General features: G+C 41.7%; 1 protein-coding gene across 3 annotated transcripts in view; it reads left to right on the forward strand.

Annotated features, from left to right (window-relative positions):
- The window catches only part of INTS1 (integrator complex subunit 1), a 249,954-nt gene extending 232,371 nt beyond the window's left edge, over positions 1-17,583 (forward strand). For all 3 annotated transcript variants that reach the window (XM_073636747.1, XM_073636748.1, XM_073636749.1), the window contains 5 exons: positions 997-1,110; positions 5,155-5,225; positions 8,782-8,873; positions 10,502-10,611; positions 17,338-17,583. In XM_073636747.1, the coding sequence (XP_073492848.1) occupies positions 997-1,110; positions 5,155-5,225; positions 8,782-8,873; positions 10,502-10,611; positions 17,338-17,468 (518 nt within the window). In that variant the 3' untranslated portion in view covers positions 17,469-17,583. The remainder of the gene's footprint in view (positions 1-996; positions 1,111-5,154; positions 5,226-8,781; positions 8,874-10,501; positions 10,612-17,337) is intronic.
- The last annotated feature ends 5,795 nt before the right edge of the window (positions 17,584-23,378 follow it).

Genomic DNA, 23,378 nt, shown 5'->3' on the forward strand with positions numbered 1-23,378 from the left:
AAGCTTACAATTTTTTTTATTGAGATAGATTTTTCGAAAATAGGTTAGGAAATAACCACGAGATATGTATACAAAGTCACTTGAATGTTAAAGACGAGGCATACATTAAATCTATCTGACAGTCTCAAAGTGTGCATTAACATCAAAAACAAAGAAGAGGTTGCAATTAGTAGAAATATGGTGAATGCATACAAAAACCAGAAGTAAAAAGCATTAAGTAGCAACTAAGCAAGTCGGAGTGTTAGCCAAGGGGAAGAGGCCCAGGCATATTCAACGAAGATGGGTAACCTGGTGTACATCGCCAAGCATGGATACCTGTAGTGACTGTCAAAAGGAAAAGAGAGAGAAGGGGAAGAAAATGAGAGGAGAGTAGAGAGAGAAACTTAATGTCTAAACTTCCAGCTGGAGCCAAGTCCAGCCTCGTAAACAAAACCCTGGATCCTGGAGTGACATGCAAGTCTATTTGAATGAAAAAGTGGATAAAGGAGGTCCACTTTACCTGTTATGAATTCAAAGTATCTCAAACAGATGCTGCAAATGCCCATAAAAATAATTTGAGACAGGCCTCTATGGAGATTCTAGAAGCAGAAGTAAAACTTCTTTGCATGGACTAAGGGCCATTTCATAGAGCTAGGCACTGCAACAGGAGGACCACAGTACCAAAGTCTTAATGAACAGAAGAAGAGAGTGAATGACTCAATCCACCGGCATCATCCCATAATCAAATATCATTTTTGGTTAGGCTTTGCATTTGATGACTACTTTGTTATATAAATAGTTACATACAGTATAGTTACATAGTAGGTGAGGTCGAAAAAAGGCACAGACACAAAAGTCCATCAAGTCCAACCTATGAGTTGATCCCCTCTTAAGAGTATGTCAGGGCCTATACAGTACATTTATGTCCTTTTATGTTGTAAATGTTACCTAACAATTGTAGATTTGGTGTTCCGTTATGAATGTTATAGTATAAATATTTTTCCCATGTTTTGGCAGATGAATCTACTACAGGATCACTTCCCCTAGTCAGTGCCTCAATGTTTACACCTCTCACTGCTGCTGAAATGGGGCCATTCCTTAAGAGGATCTCCCGTAGTCATACAGTAGAAGGTAAGTTCTTGTTTTTCTGCCTGAAAGGTTCTGCAGGAAACGGATTCTCTTCACTTGAAGAGGGGACTGTTCATTGGATTACAGCCCACTGCTCGTTAACTTCAATAGAAGAGCTGAAGCCCTTTTAAACCCTGTTTTATACATTCTGGTAGCTTTGCTTGTGATGTTAGTCTTGTTCATATAGCACTTTTTGTAATTATGTTCTGGATCTTAAACTGAGATCACACTAGTTGAAAGCATATGATCTCTCTAGGCCAGACGTTGATAACCTGATTATTTTTCAGCACTTTTTATATATATATAAAAAAATAAAAAATGCCACACTATATCTTATAAAAAAAAAAAACACTCACCAGTTATCAAAGGTAAAACAAACATTCTCTGATTGTTTCGTATCTCCACTCATATGGTCACCCACAGGGTAAGACCACTAAAGAGATAGGTGTACCACATTTCTTGCCGTATATGTCAGTCTTTTCAACAACCTAAGTAACTTATAGAAATTAGAACTGTCACATGAACTTTCATATTCAGAAATGGAGTAACCAGTGGCTTTGTATGCTCATTATAAGCCATCAGTTGAAACTTTGTTTTAATTTTTTTTTCTCTCCATCTACTCACCTGCATTGTTGGAACTAGCTTTTTTACAGAATTTAATAGCCCAATGTGACATGTACACACACAACTGAACAGGTCAGAGCGGTGACTTCTCCCCTTTCTACTCCTGTCTACTTTGCTACTTCTATGGAGGATCTTTGGGAATCCTTTGACATTTTTTTTTTTTTTTTACTTCTGTATACTGTGTATATGTATACACCAATATAGTAAAAACATATGTAAAACATAAATGTAAAAATGAATGTTTAAAATTAAAATCACCTGAAAATATTGTATAACCCCAATTTCAAAAAGGTGGGGGTCTGTAAAATCTACATAAAAACGGAATGCGATGATTTTCAAATCTTATGAACCCATATTTTATTCACAATAGAAAATAGAAAACATACCAAATGTTTAACCACTTCCAGCCCGCAATATGACATCAGGAAAGTGGTTCTGTTATACTGACCGGACGTCATATGACGTGATCAGAATAACAAGCTGCCGCCGCGCGGTGATCGCTGTTGTGTGTCAGTCTGATACACCGCAACTCCGATCTAGGTAAAGAGTCTCTGACTAAGACTCTTTACCACGTGATCAGCTGTGTCCCATTACAGCTGATCATGATGTAAACAGAAAGAGCCGTGTATCGGCTTTTCCTCACTGGCGTCTGACAGACGCGAGTAGAGGAGAGCCAATCGGCTGCTCTCCTGACAGAGGGGGTCTGCACTGATTTATTATCAGCGCAGACCCCCCGAAGATCCCCACCCAGGACCACCAGGGATGGTGACCACTGACCACTAGGTATGCCACCCATGGCCACCAAGGATGCCAATGTGTGCCCACATATGCCAATCAGTGCCCATCAGCAATACCTGCCAGTGCCTCCATAGCAGTGATGCCCATCAGTGCCATCTATCAATGTCCATTAGTGCCACTCATCAGTGTCCATCTGTCCCTCCTATGAGTGCCCATCTGTGCTGCATATCAGTGCCCATCAGTACCGCCTTATCAGTGCAGCCTCATCAGTGCTCATCAGTGAAGGAGAAAACATACTTATTTACAAAATTTTATTAATTTTCAGTCTTATTTTATTTGTTTAGCAAAAAATAAAAACCCCAGAGGTGATCAAATGCCACCAAAATAAAGCTCCATTTGTGGGAACAAAATTAGAAAAATGTTGTTTGGGTACATTATAGCATGACCACGCAATTGTCATTTAAACAGCGACAGCTGAAAATTGGCTTGGGCAGGAAGGGGGAAAAGTGTCTGGTATTGAAGTGGTTAAACTGAAAAAATTTGTATTTTAAGAAAAAAATAAGGTAATTTTGAAATTGATGGCAGCAACGCGTCTCAAAAAAGTTGGGAGAGGGCCATGTTTAATATCCCCTCTTCTTTGAACAACACTCTGTAAACTTACTGGAACTGAGGAGACCAGTTGCTGGCGTTTTGGGAGGAATGTTGTCACTTTCTTGCCTGATATAGAATTATAAATGCTCAACAGTCCTGGGTCGTCCTTGTCATGTTTTTCGTTTCACGATGCGCCAAATATTTTCAATTGATGAAAGGTATGGACTGCAGGCAGGCCATTTAAGACCTGAACTACTGTGAAGCCATGCTGTTGTCAAAGATGCAGTATACGGTTTCACATTGTCCTGCTGAAATATGAAAGGCCTGAAAAAGATGTCTGGATGGGAGGATATGCTGCTCTAAAACCCGGATATATCCCATTCCATATGCACCAATGCATCCCCATACCATCAGAGATGCAGGCTTTTGAACTGACCACTGAAAGCAAGCTGAAAGGTTCCTCTCCTCTTTAGTCTGGAGAACGCAATGCCCATGGTAGCTAAAAACAATGTCAAATTTTGATTCGTCTGATCTTAAAACAGTTTTCCACTTTGCAACAGACCATTTTAAATGAGCTTTGGCCCAGAGAAGACATCAGCATTTTTGGATCTTGTTCAGACATGGCTTTTTTGCATGATGGAGCTTTAACTTGCATATTTGGATGGCACGGAGATCTGTTTTCAGACTGATTTTTGGAAGTATTCCTCAGCCCATGCAGTGATGTCCATCACCTGAACATGTTATCTGTTTTTAATGCAGTGCCATCTGAGGGCCCAAAAATCATGGTTATTCAGTATTGCGTTTCGCCTGGTCCCTTACACACGGAGATTTCTCCAGATTCTCAGAATCTTTTGATGATGATATGTACTGTAGATGATGATATATTTAAAGTCTTGGCAATTTTACTTTGCGAAACATTATTCTGAAATTGACAATTTTTAGGCACAGCTTTTCACAGATTGGTGAGCCTCTGTCCATCTTTACTTCTGAGATGCTCTGACTCTCTAAGATTCTCTTTTTATACCCAGTCATGTTACTGACTGGTTGCCAATCTAATTCGTTGCAAAATGTTCTTCCAGCTCGTTAGTATCACTTACTTTTGCCAGCTTTTTGTTGCCCTGTCCAGGCTTTTTTGAGACATGTTGCCATCAATTTAAAGAAAAACTTTATTGAAATTTGAATTGTAGTTTCCTTTTCTAGCTTGTGGAGCCTATTAGGTTAATAATTTTTGATAATTTTACCCGTTCCCCCATTACACACCCATGTGTCTTTTCAGAAGAGCAAAATGAACTGTTATTTTAACTAGTGTAAATGGATGTAAACTTGAGTGCAGAACTGCCTATACTTAACTATGTGTAGAACAAAACGCCCGAAGGGTATAGGAAAAAAAACACTTCCTCCAGATAGCTTGATTAAAATACTTTCATAATTGACTGACTATTCTGCATACTTAGTTTTCATTGCTGCCAGTAGACAATATTATATTAGGATGTAGAAGCCTCATTATGGATCAGAACTGGCTTGTTTATGTTCTTGTTTCCTGTGACACAGACCACCACGAAGGCAAGTTCAGTAATATGTGATTTCTCATTGTTGCCCACAGGCAATAAATATCTTCTGATGATCCAAAACCTTAAGATATCAGCAGCGGTCTCTATTTATTAGAAAAAAAAACTATAGAAAGAGCCAAATATAATTAAAGAAACCCCAGGAGAGATGTGAAAAGTCACATCTTAGATTTGTTTGAGGCGCATGTCAGCTCTTTTTCTTTTTCTTATATATCTCTGTTACAACGCTGTTAATTTTGTTATGTGTCCATCCCAGAGCTTTGCCTGCAATCCGATCAGTTCTTGAAAGCCCAAGAATTGCCTGGGGCCTAGAACAACATGCAGGGCTGGCAGCTGGGCTTCTTCTCCCCGGGTCCATGGTAACCTGTCATCACACTTCATTTTCTCTGCAAAATGAATTGCTTGATTGAAAGACATTGTTTTATCTCAGCCTCTTGATTGTGTCATGCTGACCCAGCTTCTCTCCAGACTCAGCCTGTGATGGATTTAAGTTGATGTCTGCTGGACTTGTTTCCTTTTCTTCCAGATATCCTGCAGGTCCTGAGCGACATAGATGAAATGTCAGTGCGTAGGCCTGAAATCCTCTCTTTCTTTGCTGTGAGTATGCCAAGACTGCATCTGTTAACAGTGATCCACTGGTTGCTAGCTTTATAGACTAAAACCAATCCTCAGGTTTCATAAAATTCTTAAGTTCTAAAAGGTTGAGTGCTTGCATTGCCCGCACAGGTCAGTATAACTGGATATTAACTACTTCCAGACCACCCACCACACATATACTGCGGCAGGGGGGCCCAGCTGCGCAAAAACAACGTACCTGTACGTTGTTCGCAACTTCCGGGTCTGAGGGGCACACATGCGCGCCGCTGGTGACCCGCTCCAGTGTGTCCAGTCACAGCGGGAGCCAATCAGCGTGTCCAGTGGCCATGATGGCCACCAGCCACCTGCGATCGTTCGGAGGAGAGACAGAACAGCAGTCTGCCTATGTAAACAAGGCAGATCATCGTTCTGTCAGACAGGAAGAGAGAGATCTTGTGTTTCTGCTAATCAGGAACACAGATGTCTCTCTTCCTTATGTAAGCCCATCATCCACACAGTTAGCATTCCCTAGGAGCACACATATCCCTTTGATTGCCCCTGATGTTAACCACTTCCCTGCCAGTGTCATTCAAACAGTGACAGTGCATATTTTTTTAGCACTGATCACTGTATTGGTGTCACTGGTCCCCAAAAAGTGTCCGATTTGTCAGCCGCAATGTCGCAGTCCTGCTAAAAATTGCTGATTTTCCGCCATTAGTAGTAAAAATAAAAATGCCATAAATATATCCCATAGTTTGTAGACAAGATAACTTTTGCGCAAACCAATCAATATACGCTAAAAAAAATTTTTTAGCAAAAATATGTAGCAGAATACATATTGGCCTAAATTGATTAAGAAATTAGATTTCTTAAATATTTTTATTGGGTATAGCAAAAAGTAAAAATATTGTTTGTTTTTTTTTCAAAATTGTCAGTCTTTTTTTGTCTATAGCGCAAAAAATTCAAACCGCAGAGGTGATCAAATACCACCAAAAGAAAGCTCTATTTGTGGGAAAAAAATTACATCCATTTTCTTTGGGTACAATGTCGCACAACCACACAATTGTCAGTTAAAGTAGCACAAAAAATAGCCTGGTCATTAAGGGGGTAAAACCAACCGGGGCTGAAGTGGTTAAAGGGATTTTTCCATTTGATATGGAAAAGCTGATGGCAACTAGGACCAATCTTCATATCAGCTCAGAGTGGTCTCCCATCATTCAGCCTCCTTGTGTCAAAACAGCATCTCACCTTTGGGTTGAACTGGATGGACTTGTGTCTTTTTTTTTAACCAGATTAAAGTGTTATTAAACCCAGGACTCTGCATTCACTATATCTGGTCTCCCACAGCACACACAACATGGAAATGCAGTTATTTTAGTAAATATAAACTGCGAATTATCTTTTCTCATCATCAGTATATAGCAGTCTAGTGACTTCTATCAGTGTCTGGTTAAAGCTTGTAGGAGTAGATTTCTACTCTAGGGCTGCAACTAATGATTATTTTCCTAATCAATTAGTTGGCCAATTATTGTTTTGATTAATCACCTTAAAAGCGTGGTGTATAATTTAGTTAATATGTAAAGTATAAAAAAAAAAGGCTATTTATTCTTAAATATCTATATGCAGTGGTAAATATAAATAACCAACTATATGGTTAGGGAACAAAATCTCTAATCCACTCTGAGAATAACAGAAGAGATATACTGTAGGTACTATGAGAGGTTGATTCTGGTAAATATCATCAGACTTTCGTTAGTCCCTGCAAAAGCTCCTGAAATTCTAGCCATGGATGACCTGTTGGTTCCACCTGGTTTAATCAGCAGATCGTGGGTGTAATGCAGGGCTCATGCAGACTGTCATTGTAAGGAAAACAGTGATTGGTACAGTAGTGACATTATCAAATCTACTGAGACTAGCAGTCAGGGGTACCAGTGCCTTAGATAATCTCACACTCTAAATATACAGCTTTCAGGCTACAAGCAAGGAAAGTTCGCTATCATTCCAGAAGAATTGACACAAATTTAACCGCTTCAGCCCTGGAAGATTTTACCCCCTTCCTGACCAGAGCACTTTTTGCGATTTGGCACTGCGTCGCTTTAACTGACAATTGCGCTGTCGTGCGACGTTGCACCCAAGCAAAATTAACATCCTTTTATTTCCCACAAATAGAGCTTTCTTTTGGTGGTATTTGATCACCTCTGCGGTTTTTATATTTTGCGCTATAAACGAAAAAAAAAAAAAACGGACAATTTTGAAAAAAAAGCAATACTTTTTACTTTTGGCTATAATAAATATCCCCCACTGGCAGGGAAGGGGTTAACACTAGGGGGCAATCAAGGGGTCAATTGTGTTCCCTAGTGTGTGTTCTAACTGAAGGGGGGAGGGGACTGTGTAGGGGAGATGACAGATCGCTGTTCATACTCTGTATGGACAGACGATCTGTCAGTTCTCCCCTCGGAGAACTGGAAACTGTGTTTACACAAAGAGATCCCGATTCTTGGTGTGCCCCGAGCGATCGCGGGAGCCCGTCGGTGATCGCGACCGCCGGGCGCTCGAATCGGCTCCGTGGGCGATCAGGGGGGCTGCGCGCCCCTAGTGGCCAAATCAGGAAGCGATGTAACATGATTCGCGCAGCCGAGCTATGTTGCCGCAGTACAACTGTGGCAGCTGGTCGGCAAGTGGTTAAAGCGGAGTTCAACCCAAAAGTGGAGCTTCCGCTCATTTGTCTCCTCTCCCCCTCCGATACCACAATTAGCACCTTTTCGGGGGGGGACAGGATACCTGTCATCCTGTCATTGTCAGGTATCCTGTTCCCACTTCCGGGAGTCCGGGCCACGGCCCGTGACAACACCGCGGGGCTCCCTCCTCCTCTCCCTGTCGCCGGGCCAGTAGGAGAGAGAAGCAGGGCCTTGCGCATGCGCAGTAGGGTTCCCCGTGTGAAGCCGTAAGGCTACACTGCTGGGTACCCTTACCCGCAATATGCGCCGGCAGCACCCGACAGCTGATGGGAACATCAGCTGCAGTGCCCACATCGCTGGACTCCAGGACAGGTAAGTGTCCTATTGTTAAAAGCCAGCAACTGCAGTATGTGTAGCTGTTGGCTTTTAAATTTTTAAATTTTTTTTTGGGCGGAACACCGCTTTATTTTCCACTTTTTGAGTTCAAATCCACCTTACATCTTGAAATGAGTTTTAAGGTGGGGTTGCACTTTAAAACTTCAGCTTCAGGCAGCTTTTTAATTTTTAACATAATTTTTTTTTTTTTTTTAGCGATACTTTTCTATTTGACGTTCTAGTGTGAATTTGAAACTGTTAGAGGAACTGCCTTTGAAGTGAGCAGCCTGTAATTGTTTAAACCTCCCTTTATTGGTCCTGGACTCTGGGCCTCACATTCACTCTGCAGGGAATACATCCATCTTGTGGAGTCCTTGTAGAATGTAACAAGGGAACAGTGTGAGGAGCTGCATGTCTGTGATCCTGTGAACTCAGTGTGGGGGAGAATCAATGATGCACACAGTGAACTCTTCTGATTGAAGATGTAGTGAGGGCAATGCGCTTGTTCCTCTTTGTTTTCACAGAGCGATTTTCAGAGGCTCATGAGCTCCACAGAGGAATCATGTCGCAATCTGGCCTTCACCCTGGCCCTGCGCTCCATTCAGTGTAATCCCAGGTGAGTGAGACAGATATGCTTTGTTATAGATGTGTTTAGTTCAACATTCAGGTTGTCACTGGTCTCTTTTATATAGTGGAGGATTCTTTTGAAATTTTCTTCTATTGCTAAATAATCCACAGTTGTGCTTATTAAAGCTGAATGTTTTTTTGGGCTACAGCTTCTGTCACATAACTTGACTGTAATGAGTGTATCTCATGTCCTCTTGATTGCACGTTAATATAAACATTTTTTCTTCAGTAATAGTAGGTACTCTTTACAGTGCTGAACTTTAGAGCTGTATGGGTTAATTGCCTCCGTTCTAAGGCCTGGTTCACACTATTGCAGCTGTACGAGCTACATTTGTGTGGGCACAGCAGCCCATTCATCTAAATGGGCTGCTGTACCTGTGTTTCATGCAGGAAAAAGGTTCCTGCTCCATTTTTAAAACTCAGCAGAAGGGAAATCGCATGGGGCTTTTGCAACGTGTGATTTCTCGCACCTACAAATGCAATGCCTTTTATAGATGCGTGGGGGTGCCATTAGAAATGAATGGCAGCCTCGCGCACTTTTAAGAAGCGGTGCAATTTGGCTGCAAGTGGTTACAGTTGCGGGAAAAGGTGCTATACCTGCAGTAGTGTGAATCAGGCCTAACATAGCAGTGCATTATAGAAGTCCCGATGGCCGCCCACCCCTTTCTGTCCTCTCCTCGATTTATAAAAGTCATTGCATTGTATTCACTATATTCGATACACACCATGAATGTAGGAGAGGCGGGTAAATGATGGGCTCCTTCCGTTCATTCAGAAAACAAGCTGCATTTAGTAAAAACAATACAAGGACTTGTATGAATGGAGAAGACGACAGAAAGGGAGGGCAGCCGCTGGGACTTTCTACAATGTAGTGCAGTGCGAAGGTGGTGTCTCCGCTCCTGCTGTGAGGCTTTAGGCTTGTCTGTGCCTTCTAGTGTGTCCACATAGACCAAAAGGTGATGGATAAAAGGTGCGATTCATCATGTGGCAAGGGCCTCTGGTAGAGAAACTGCAGGAAGTGACATAGGGTTGTGAGTTCTCACCACACATCGCACTGGTCCTGCATAGATTGACTCACACAAAAATCGATAATATGAATAGCTAAAGAAGGTATTTTCACAGTTTGTATTAAAAATTTTAAAATGGCTTGTCATTACCCAGTACCTGAAATATACCTTGTTAGAGTCTGCAGCTTGGGCTCACATCTTTTTTAGAGTGTTTCTAAACCAGAGAACAGAGTTTTCTGTATGGCAGCTTAGCAGTCTGATGTGTTGGCTGTAGAAGTAGATTTCTTTATTCAGACTTTTTCCTGTATTTCCAGCTGGTGATCCTGCCAGTAACACATTTCCTGACCTAGGGTGACAACGTTCACTCACATTATTTATAGAGGAGCCATGTTCACACCCTAGGGCAGGACTATAGAATACCTCCTAAACGTTGTTAGGGTTTACTTACACTTTTTAGGACAAAGTAACAAGGACACCCTACCGAGCCCTTAACTGGGTCATGCTAAAGAAGTATATCCACACTATTCCACATGTACCTAACTTTTGGAGGGATGGGGACTTTTGTTTAAAATGCACAACTGTTACTGATTGATCTTTGTGGCTTTTTCAGCATTGCTGCAGATTTTCTCCCTACCTTTATGTACTGCCTTGGCAGTAGAGACTCTGAAGTGGTACAAACAGCACTGAATAACCTGGCGGGGTACATACTGCTATGCCAAGGTAAGAGCTGCAGAAACAGCTAAACACCCCCTGTTATCATCCATGTTATTTTACACACAAAATGGAAGGAGATCAGTCCAAGGACCAACTACACATGGTGACAGCAGTCTTATTGCTGGCTCAGTGGACCTTTTCACTGTCTCATGTGAGAGTCAGTAGTTTACACATAGAAGGCTCACAGATGGGTTAATCCACCGATCCTTTCTATTTTTGCTTATGTGGTCAAATCGGAGGAAAGGGAGCTTTTTTTGACACTCTGTAAATACAGTATATTGTCTTCTAATGACTTTAGTTTTAGTGTGCCACTATGTAATAATAAATTGATGATGGAAACCCTATTTAAAGTGTTTATGTGCTTCAGTTAGTCATACTGTGAAGCAGAGGAGGGTGGGTGAGGTAGACACTCCGTACCTAGTTCTGGCAAATTTAATTTACATTTTACAAGTATCATAAAGTCCTACTTAAGTTATGTGTGCCTTTGTCTGTTATAATGGAAGAACAAGCTTTGGAAGAGTTAGGTGTAAGGCTCAAGTATTACTAGCCACCTTCAAACAATGCTGTACATGCCACCAGATGCTAGCACAATCTTATGTTCTTATGTCTGTCATATACAAAGTAGGTTGAGTTGGGAGGTAGAGCTTTAATGTTACCCTTTGTACATATTTTTAAAACCTCAGCTATTTACTTCCAAAATTACTGACTTTACCTATCTGTCATATAGGCATTTACTATCTTTTACAAGTCTACAGTTATAATGTAAACAGGTCTATGCAGTTTTGGATTAAGTGTTGAGGGGTTAGAATGTCTATCTGGTATATTCACATCCTTTATTTGTTCTGGTGATCTCTGTCGCAGGTATTGAAAGTAGGGGAAAAATCAAAAAATTTGAGTTATAACTAGAATAGAAAGAGTTGCAATTTTCCAATGTGTGCTCTTGTTTCTGTTTCTTGGTTCTGTGGCAACTGTTCAAAAGGGGATTTCCATCATCTTGAAGAGATTTTCTATCGTTTCATGTTGTGTCAATAAGAAATTGACTACTTCCCTACCGGGCCAATTCTGACGTTTCTCTCCTACATGTAAAAATCATCATTTTTTTGCTAGAAAATTACTCAGAACCCCCAAACATTATTTATATTTTTTTAAACAGAGGCCCTGGAGAATAAAATGATAGGTTTTTAGATTTTTTATGTCACACTGTATGTGCGCAACATTTCAAATGCCATTTTCTTGAAAAAAGTACACTTTAACCTCTTCAGCCCCGGAAGGATTTACCCCCTTCCTGACCAGAGCACTGGTTTGTGTCCTTTTCTTCCCACAAATAGAGCTTTCTTTTGATGTTATTTGATCACCTCTGCGGTTTTTATTTTTTGCACTATATTTTTTGGGAGCCTAGCCGCGTACGGGGCCCCGAAAACCAATCACCGCCTTCAGGATTTCTAAGGGTGTAAATTTTTGATTTCACTCTTCACTGCCTATCACAGTTTCGGAGGCCATGGAATGCCCAGGTGGCACAAAACCCCCCCAAATGACCCCATTTTGGAAAGTAGACACCCCAAGCTATTTGTTGAGAGGCATAGTGAGTATTTTGCAGCTCTCATTTGTTTTTGAAAATGAAGACAGACAAGAAAAAAATTTTTTTTTTCTTTTTTCAATTTTCAAAACTTTGTGACAAAAAGTGAGGTCTGCAAAATACTCACTATACCTCTCAGCAAATAGCTTGGGGTGTCTACTTTCCAAAATGGGGTAATTTGGGGGGGTTTTGTGCCACCTGGGCATTCCAAGGCCTCCGAAACTGTGATAGGCAGTGAAGAGTGAAATCAAAAATTTACGCCCTTAGAAGGCCTGAAGGCGGTGCTTGTTTTTCGGGGTCCCGTGCGCGGCTAGGCTCCCAAAAAGTCTCACACATGTGGTATCCCCGTACTCAGGAGAAGCAACAGAATGTATTTTGGGGTGTAATTTCACATATTCCCATGGCATGTTTGAGCAATATATCATTTAGTGACAACTTTGTGCAAAAAAAAAAAAAAAAATTGTCTTTTTCCCGCAACTTGTGTCACAATATAAAATATTCCATGGACTTGACAAGCCTCTCAGCAAATAGCTTGGGGTGTCTACTTTCCAAAATGGGGTCATTTGGGGGGGGGGGGGGGGGGGTTTGAACTGTCCTGGCATTTTATGCACAACATTTAGAAGCTTATGTCACACATCACCCACTCTTCTAACCACTTAAGGACAAAGCCTTTTCTGACACTTTTTGTTTACATGAAAAAATTATTTTTTTTTGCAAGAAAATTACTTTGAACCCCCAAACATTATATATTTTTTTTAAAGCAAATGCCCTACAGATTAAAATGGTGGGTGTTTCATTTTTTTTTTTTTTTCACACTATTTGCGCAGCGATTTTTCAAACGCATTTTTTGGGGAAAAAACACACTTTTTAAAATTTTAATGCACTAAAACACACTTTATTGCCTAAATGTTTGATGAAATAAAAAAGATGATCTTAGGCCGAGTACATGGATACCGAACATGACATGCTTTAAAATTGCGCACAAACGTGCAGTGGCAACAAAATAAATACATTTTTAAAAGCCTTTACAGGTTACCACTTTAGATTTACAGAGGTCTACTGCTAAAATTACTACCCTCGATCTGACCTTTGCGGTGATACCTCACATGCATGGTGCAATTGCTGTTTACATTTGACGCCAGACCAACGCTTGCGTTCGCCTTAGCGCGAGAGCAGGGGGGGACAGGGGTGCTTTTTTTTTTTTTTCCTTTATTATTTTTTTGCTTTTTAATCTTATTTTTAAACTGTTCCTTTCATTTTTTTTTTTTTTTTTATCATTTTTATTGTTATCCCAGGGAATGTAAATATCCCCTATGATAGCAATAGGTAGTGACAGGTACTCTTTTTTGAAAAAATTGGGGTCTATTAGACCCTAGATCTCTCCTCTGCCCTCAAAGCATCTGACCACACCAAGATCGGTGTGATAAAATGCTTTCCCAATTTCTCAATGGCGCTGTTTACATCCGGCGAAATCTAAGTCATGAAATGCTCGTAGCTTCCGGTTTCTTAGGCCATAGAGATGTTTGGAGCCACTCTGGTCTCTGATCAGCTCTATGGTCAGCTGGCTGAATCACCAGCTGCATTCTCAGGTTCCCTGTTGAGACAGGTGAGCCAGAGAAAAACACGGAAGAGCAGAACAATAGAGAGAGAATAGAGAGAGAGAGAACAATGAAGCGACAACTATTTTTTTTTATTTTATATATTTTTTTGTGTTTTTTTTTTTTTTTTTTACACTTTTTTTTGTAACTGTAACTTTTATAACTGCAACCGGTTCCAGGTTCGGGTCTCTCAAAATGCAATGGCATCTTGGGAGACCCTGTGAAAGTGTGCCTAGTTTGTGCAATGCTGTACCCTACGCTAATACGCTAAAACTAGTGCATGGTAGCGTTCAAAACATTCACCAATGCAAAGACCAGGATTGTCAGGACAGGAGGGACAATAATAGCAGGTGTCACGCCTATATCCGCGCTTGCTGCAGACACGACATCTTTTTTGGGGGGGTTCGTTGGGTAGGGGTACTCGGGAAGACATAAAAATGCCTCTCATGCAACTGACTGCATTTGGTTGGGGATGTGAATGGGGGAAGTACGGGTGCTGCAGAAGTGGTGGGTTCCCAATTAGGATTGGCGAATGCAGCAGGAAGGGCATTATGGGCACGACGGGCCTGTGTTTGTCTTCTTCTTGGTGGCAGCGGGACACTACTTGTGCTTGCCACCTCGCCAGCTTGAACTGCACTTATGGGACTCGCCACGTCACAAAGTGTTACTGCAATGCTGTTTTGACTACGACCGGGGTGTACTAGGCCGCTGGTGCTTGCCACTTCACCAAAACGCTACCAAAGAAACAGCGATCGCAGGGATCTGGCCTGACTCTGCGAAGGCTGCAGTTATGCGTTTAGTGTTTTGTAAGTGACCGTGATCGATCGATACTGCACTTGGGTGGGCTGGGCTGGGCCAGGCGGAGGGGAAAAACACAGGTGCTAGCAGGTATCTGGGCTGATCCCGCTAACACTGCGTTTTTGGGAACCCTAAACTGCTGGGGACGCTAGTATAGATCTGATCGGATCAGATATTGATCCGTTCAGATACTATACCACTAAGGGAGGCGTATGCTGCGTGCGTGGGTGTTAGCGGTACTGGCACTAATCTGACGCTGCCTGGGGTGGCGCATAACACCGCTGGGCGATCAGGGGGCTAAACCTTTATTCGGTAATAAATGGCGGGTGCCCTGACACTATAAAAAATAAACTAACTAACCAGCGTCACCCGTAACAGTTGTACGGTGATCAGTGGTGAAAGGGTTAACTAGGGGCAATCAAGGGGTTAAAACATTTATTAGATAGTATATGGGGGTCCCTGTCGCTATAAAACGTTGACGGCGAACCTAAATATTTACCTCCCTAACTAGCGTCACCAGCGACACTAATACAGCGATCAGAAAAATGATCGCTTAGCGACACTGCGACGGGGGGTGATCAAGGGGTTAAAACTTTATTAGGGGGTGTTAGTGGGGTACCCTAGACCTAAAGGGGGCTAACACTAACTGCCCTACCACACTAACTGTCACAAACTGACACCATGCAGTAATCAGAGAAAAAAAAAACTCAGTGTGACGGGGGGGGGGGGGGGGATCGGGGGTGTAAAGTGTGCCTGGCATGTTCTACTGAGTGTGTTGTGTTGGTGTACTCACATTCCAGTCTCCTCTCCTCGGCGCCGGAACGGAAAATACCGAGCCGAGGAGAGATGACATAATTTCCTTTGCTGCTGTTTAGCATACAGCAGCAGAGGAATGATTCTGATTGGCTGGGAGCGATCGCGAGGGGGGGGACACGAATGGATGGCCTCCCCCTCATCTCTGAACGCTCCCAGACCAAAGCCGACCGCCTCGGGCACCGGGGGGGGGTCCGATCGGACCCCCCACCCGCGGCAGGCAGATCACGTACAGGTACGTGATTTTGCCTGCCCGTGCCATTCTGCCAACGTACATCGGCGTGAGGCGGTCGGCAAGTGGTTAATGAATTTTAATGCGAAAAAGCAGAATATATATATATCCCAATTTTTTGGTACAATATAAAAGATGATGTTGTGCTAAGTAAATAGATACCCAACTTGTTGCGCTTTAAAATTGCACACGCTCGTGGAATGGTGCCAAACTATGGTATTTAAAGATATCCATAGGCAACTTTTTAATCATTTTTACAGGTTACCAGTTTAGAGCTACAGAGGAGGATTCAGTCCTAGAATTATTGCTCTTGCTATAACGAGATACCTCACATGTGTGATGCGAACACCGTTTATATATGTGGGTGTTCACATCTGCATGTGAGGGGACAGGGGTGCTATAAGACCCCACATCTCTCCTCTACCCAGGAAAGCATGAGATAAATATTGATCTCTGCTTTACAGAAAAAAAAAATGGCAGTGTTTACATCTGTCAAAACTGGAAGTGATGTCATGACGTCGCTTCCAGCCTTCAAGGACCATAGAGATGGCCATCTGGTCCCTGGCCGGCTCTATGGTAACCTGTCGGAAGCACCAGATTGCATACCGTATTCCCTGATCCCATGGGAGAGCCTGGAGAGGCATCGGGGGGGGGGGGGGGGGGAGGCGCTGCCTGTAAATGCAATCCAGCAGCTGATCAGTTGTAATTGTACAAAGGGAATCATTGGCTGGAAAAAAAAAGATACCGGGATCATCCCGGTATAACCACTTCAACCTAAGGTCGGGACGTGGCTAAAGGAAATCTCTCCATTGGGACACTCGTGGAAAAAAAACTAGGTTATAACCATTCCCTGCACTTTTCAAAATTAAAAAATTGGGCTACACTTTAAGTTACTCAATGAGATGAGAGGAATGTCAGTGGAACAGGACACTCTGTTAAGTTTGTGATCACACAACCCAAGCAAGATTATTTATCTCCATCTCGAACATCTCAGCTTTGGAGCATCAGCAGAGGTTGTAGAGTGATCATGTGGATATGGTGCACTCCGGCTGTATTTGGCCTTTACTTCTCTGAGTAAAATTGAGTTGGCCCACCCTCTGCCGTTATAACAACTTCAACTCTTCTGGGAAGGTTTAGCAGTGTGTCTATAGGAATGCTTGACCATTCTTCCAGAAGCGCATTTGTGAGGTCAGGCACTGATGTGGAGGAGAAGGCCTGGCTTGCAGTCTCCTCTCTAATTCATCCCAAAGGTGTACTATCGGTTGAGGTCAGGACAGTCAAGTTCCTCTACCCCAGACTCCCTCACCCATGTCTTTATGGACCTTGCTTTGTGCACTGGTCGAAATAATTTGATGGAGGGGGAATTATGGTGTGGGGTTGTTTTTCAGGGGTTGGGCTTGGCCTGTTAGTTCCAATGAAGGGAAATCTTAGGGCGTCAACATACCAAGACATTTTGGACAATTTCATGCTCCCAAATTTGTGGGAACAGTTTGGGGATGGCCCCTTCCTGTTCCAACATGAGTGTTGAACAAAGCAAGGTCCACTCGGATCTTCCACCTGTTATTTCACATCTACATCTAGCCTGAGTATTGTAATTTTGCAATTCAAATCATTGCCATATTTCAGTCCTATTTTTATTATTTATCTTGTTTAGCAGTATTCTTCTAAGGTTATCACCATAACTCTTATGACTCTTGTACTACATCTCCTTGCAGAGCACGCGGCTGTACTTCTACACAGAGCTTTCCTAGTGGGAATTTATGGGCAGATGGACACCAGCCCTCAGATCTCTGAAGCTTTGAAGGTCCTTCACATGGAGGCTATAGTTCGAGAGAATCGCGAGTGACGAAAATGGATTTTTTTATGTTTCAGAGAGGAAAAAAATGAACTTGTAGAAATGTTAACTTCGATATTGTTGTTTCAATTCATTATTTTTTATTAAAACAAACCATTGACCTAAACTTCTTATTCTTGTCCCCTTCTGTCAGAAGATCAGAATGCAGCTAACACAACTTTCCCACAAACAAGACTGGGAAAAAAAAAAGGAAACATAAGAATTCCTTAGTTTGTATAGTACACACAGGCATTGAAATAGAAATCCCATGATGGTTACAAGAAAGGGATTCTTATGTTACATAGACAATAGAATAAAATGCAGACCTCAGGTTATTCTTGTGGTGATTTCCTGGCTTCAACCTGACCATAGTCTAGCAGGAAATTTGTGAAACCCACTAGGTTTGATATTTTTTAGCTCGGCTCCAAAGACTGTCCGATATGCTTTTTTTCTATTACAGCCAATTGAGCAGAGATGCAACTGTGCAAGCTGTAGGCTCTGAGGTTTTAAAACATGATTTCAGGCCCTAGAAGTTTATGGTTTCCAGGGCATAACCCCTTGTTACTATTACACCACAAATAATATATCTAGCATAAGTCCTGTGGGAAGTATACCAACAGAGCTGTCTCATGATGCCAACACTCACAGCACACACAAACATAGTGCAGGTACTGTGGAGGGCAGAAACACAATAATGAGGGCAGAAACAATCAACACTTAGCACCACATCCCATAAGTTTTACAAACAAACAAGGAGGGGAGAAGGGGTTGAAAACAACCCCAGGGACTTTTAAGGTGCTTGTATTTTAAAGTAAGTAGAGTAGATAAACATGTATGACTTATCCATAAAAAAGATTTTTATTACAATTAATATAAATTACACAACATAGTTAAAAAATATGTATTTCAATATCCACATCCAATAGTAGGCAGACAGTCGAAGAAATATAAAATATTGGTTAGACCTCATCTGGAGTATTCTGTCCAGTTCTGGTAACCAGTCCTCAGAAGGGATGTGCTGGAACTGGAGAGAGTCCAAAGAAGGGCAACAAAACTAATAAGGGGACAGGAGGACCTCAACTAGGAGGAAAGACTGCAAACACTAAATTTATTCTCGCTGGAGCAAAGACGATTGAGAGGGTACATGATAACGATTTACAAATACCTCCATGGCGATCCCAGCATAGGAAAAAAAACTATTCAGTTACAAGGAGTGTAAGAGGACACGGGGCCACACATTGAGATTGGAAGATAAACGGTTTAACCTTAAACTGCGAAGGGGGTTTTTCACTGTCAGGGCAATAGGGATGTGGAACTCTCTTCCACAATTGGTGGTGGCTGCGGGGAGTTATTGATAGTTTTAAGAGACACTTAGATATGCATCTTAACCACTTACGGACCGCCCGCTTTACATCTCTACTTTGAAGAGGAATATTGTTGTTATGGCAGCAGCTAGCTGCTAGAGGTAAAGAATCCTCACTGCAAATATGAAAAGCAGTATTGAATCAATATGCTATGAACATCCATAGCCAGCAATCAAAGGGTCATGGACAGCATTGATGGTATCCAGAGATGTGGATGTATAAGGGTACAACTAAAAAGCAAAACAAAAAAGTACTGGTCAAATGAAGTCCATATGTGTAACCCATTTAGGAATCAAACAGAGCTACATATAGGACACTTACCAATAGTGGTGGTTCAAACAGGCATGGGATGGGAGAGATACAACCTCTCCCCTGGACGGAGAGCCTACGACAGAGGATTGCGGTGTAAAACCGCATTCTTATAGTCCTTCCACCCCGGTGGCGTCTGACGTCACCACCGGGATGCGGACATGTGATGAGGAAGCCCGTCCACACGCCCCTCAGGCTCAATGAGTGAAACATGTTGAGTGGTATTCATTTGAAAGGTATTTCTTCGACTGCCTACTATTGGATGTGGATATTGATATACATATTTTTTAACTATGTTGTGTAATTTATATTAATTGTAATAAAAATCTTTTTTTATGGATAAGTCATACATGTTTATCTACTCTACTTACTTTAAAATACAAGCACCTTAAAAGTCCCTGGGGTTGTTTTCAACCCCTTCTCCCCTCGTTTGTTTGTGGAGGGCAGGGGTTGTAACACCATGGGCGAAGTTCTGGCTAGAAAAAAATCCATTATCTTTCCACCTAAGATCATGTGACTCAGCTATAAATGCTATACATGTCCCTTAAAGGTAAACATGCAATTATTTCATAGTAGACATTAAAAGCTATTTATTATGGTCTGGTTGTTTTGGGGTTTTTTTTTTTTTTTTTTTTATTTGGCTGCATCACCGGAAAGAGAATATAATGTTGCATATAATTTCAGGCCTATACCATGAATTTACCCCCAGCTCAGAAAACTTTCATAGTAGGTAAGGTCGAATAAAGACAATAGTCAATCCAGTTCAACCTGTGTCAGTGTCTATATTTCCCATATCCCTGTCGTGTTCCTTAACCAATTAAGGACAGGGCCTATTTTTCAAACTTGTTGTTTACAAGTTAAAATGATATTTTTTTGCTAGAACATTTTTTAGAACCCCCAAACATTATATATATATTTTTTCTAACACCTAGTGAATAAAATGGCAGTCGTGGCAATACTTTTTGTCACACCGTATTTGCACAGCGGTCTTACAAGCGCATTTTTTTGGGGGGAAAAAATTTACTTTTTTGAATGAAAAAAATAAGAAAACAGTAAACTTAGCCCATTTTTTTTTTATATCGTGAAAGATGATGTTACGCCAAGTAAATTGATATCCAACATATCACGCTTCAAAGTTGCACCCGCTGATGGATTGGTGACAAACTTTTACCCTTTATCTCCATAGGCAACGTTCAAAAAATTCTGCAGGTTGCATGTTTTGAGTTACAGAGGAAGTCTAGGGCTAGAATTATTGCTCTCGCTCTAACGATCGCAGTGATACCTCACGTGTGGTTTGAACACCGTTTTCATATGCGGGCGCTACTCTTGTATGCGTTCGCTTCTGTACGCGAGCTCAGCGGGACTGGGCGCATTAAAAAAAAAAAAAATTCTATTTATTTTACCTTTTATTTTTAATTTTTATACTATTTTAAAAAAAAAAAAAAGTCACTTTTATTCCTATTACAAGGAATGTAAACATCCCTGGTAATAGAAAAAAAGCATGACAGGTCATCTTAAATATGAGATCTGGGGTCAAAAAGACCTCCTTCCCCTCACTCGTCTCCATGCCAAGCTAGAGAGACGCGATCGCCTCCGTCGCTGCCGGCAGCACCGGAGAGCGCCTGGAGGGGGGGGCCTTTCCCGCCGCCGATAAAAGTGATCTCGTGGTGAATCCGTTGCAGAGACCACTTTTATCTTGAAGCAGACTGCCCGCTGAAGAAGAGGATAGCTAGCTGCTGCCATAACAACAATATTCCTCTTCAAAGTAGAGATGTAAAACGGCGGCAGGCGGTCCGTAAGTGGTTAAGATGCACATCTAAGAGTCTCTTAAAACTATCAATAACTCCCCGCAGCCACCACCAATTGTGGAAGACCTATTGCCCTGACAGTGAAAAACCCCCTTTGCAGTTTAAGGTTAAACCGCTTCTCTTTCAATCTCAATGTGTGGCCCCGTGTCCTCTTACACTCCTTGTAACTGAATAGTTTTTTTTCCTATGCTTGGATCGCCATAGAGGTATTTGTAAATCGCTATCATGTCCCCTCTCAATCGTCTTTTCTCCAGCAAGAATAAATTTTGTGTTTGCAGTCTTTCCTCCTAGTTGAGGTCCTCCTGTCTCCTTATTAGTTTTGCTGCCCTTCTTTGGACTCTCTCCAGTTCCAGCACATGCCTTCTAAAGACTGGTTACCAGAACTGGACAGAATACTCCATATGAGGTCTAACCAATATTTTATAAAGTTGTAGGATTATTGTTTTATCTCTGGAGTATATCCCTTTTTTATGCATGCTAATATTCTGTCTGCTTTGATAGCTGCAACTTAACATTGCATGCTATTGCTCAATCTGTCATCTAGGATCCCCAGATCTTTCTCCATCCTTGATTCCCCCATCGGTTCTCCCCCTAGTGAGTAGTTTGCATTTGTGTTTTTTGCCCCCAAGTGCATTACTTTCCATTTCTCCACATTAAAACTCATTTGCCGTATAGTTGCCCAATCCATTATTTTGTTCTGGTCCTTCTGTAAGATTTCTATATCCTGATGTGAAGTTATTGCCCTGCTTAATTTTGTGTCGTCCGCAAAAACTGAGATTGAGCTATTTATCCTATATCATTTATGAATAAATTGAATAGAATTGGTCCCAGAACCCTGGGGCCACCCCACTTACCACTCCAAACCAGGCTGAGTATACAGTATTTATCACTACCCTTTGGACACGCCCCTGTAACTAATTTTTAACCCAAGAACAAACTTGGTCCACGCCTGCAGACCTCAGCTTGTAGATTAATGCCGCATACACAAGACCAGACTTTCCGTCAGAAAAGGTCCGACGGAATTATTCCATCGGACATTCCGATCGTGTGTGGGCTTCATCGGACTTTACCTTTCGAAAATTCTGACGGACCTAGAAATAGAGCATGTTTTAAATCTTTCCGACGGAATCAATTCCTATCAGGAAAACCGTTTGTATGTTGTTCTGATGGACCAAAAACGAAGCAAGGGCCGCTACTGGCTATTGAACTTCCTTCTTCTAGTCCCGTCGTACATCGCGTTCTAAACGATCGGACTTTGGTGTGATCGTGTGTAGGCAAGTCCGTCTCAGCGGAACCGTCAGAGTTCATTCCGACGGAAAGACCGGTCATGTGTACGCGGCATAAGAGATTATGGGGGACTGTATCAAATGCCTTTGCAAAATCCAGGTACACTAAACCCACGGGCCTTCCCCTGTCTAGATGGCAGCTCACTTCCTCGTAGAATGTTAACAGATTTGTCTGGCAAGAACAACCTTTTGTAAACACATGCTGATGACTACTTAAAATATTTTTTTTCTCAGTAAATTCTTGGATATAGTCCCTTTTCATCCCCTCCAATAATTTACCAACGATTAATGTTAGGCTAATTGGCCTGTAGTTTCCAGGGATTTGTCTCTGTCCTTTTTTGAATATTGGTACCGCATTGGCTTTTCTCCAATCAGCTGGTACCAATCCTGTCAGTATGCTGTCCGCAGAGCTTAGGAACAATGGTCTGTCTATAACCTCACTGAGTTCTTTGAGGACTCTCAGGTGTAAGCCATCTGGTCCTGGTAATTTATTTGTATTAAGTTTATCTAGTCTTTCCTTCACTCTGGCCTCTATTAGCCACAAGGGTACGTCCTGTGATGTGTCACCACCAGTACTCTCATGGTCATTATACCCCTCCCTTTCCTGTGTAAAAACTGAGGAGAAGGTGGTATTTAGTACAGTTGCCTTCTCTGTATCATCCGTAACCATCCTCCCTTCCTCCTCTTTTATGTGGTCCTCTGATTTTGCCTTTTTACTGTTAATGTATCTAAAATTTCTTTGGATTTTTTTTACTCTCCGCTATGTGTCTCTCGTAATCTTTTTTTGGCCGTCCTTATTGCGTTTTTGCACCTCTTATTGCATTTTTTATAGTGCTTGAATGCTTGCAATGACCCACCCCCTTTATATTGTTTAAAGGCCATTTTTTTCTCTTTAATGAGGCTTTTAACATTACGGTTTAGCCACCCAGGTTTTACCTTCGCTCTTCTATATTTATTGCCCATTGGAATGCACTGTGTGATACCTTTGTTTAATATGCTCTTAAAACATTCCCATTCTCTTCCGTGTTCAATGTTCGCAGAACTTGGTCCTAATTAATGTCATGTAGTAATTTTTCGCAGTTCAGAAAAATTGTCTCGTTTGAAATTTTGTGCTCTTGTGCTACCCTCATGCCTCCTTTTCTATGTTTTACGTTA

This window comes from Aquarana catesbeiana, linkage group LG06 (assembly GCF_042186555.1).
Source record: "Aquarana catesbeiana isolate 2022-GZ linkage group LG06, ASM4218655v1, whole genome shotgun sequence".
Lineage (NCBI taxonomy): Eukaryota > Metazoa > Chordata > Amphibia > Anura > Ranidae > Aquarana > Aquarana catesbeiana.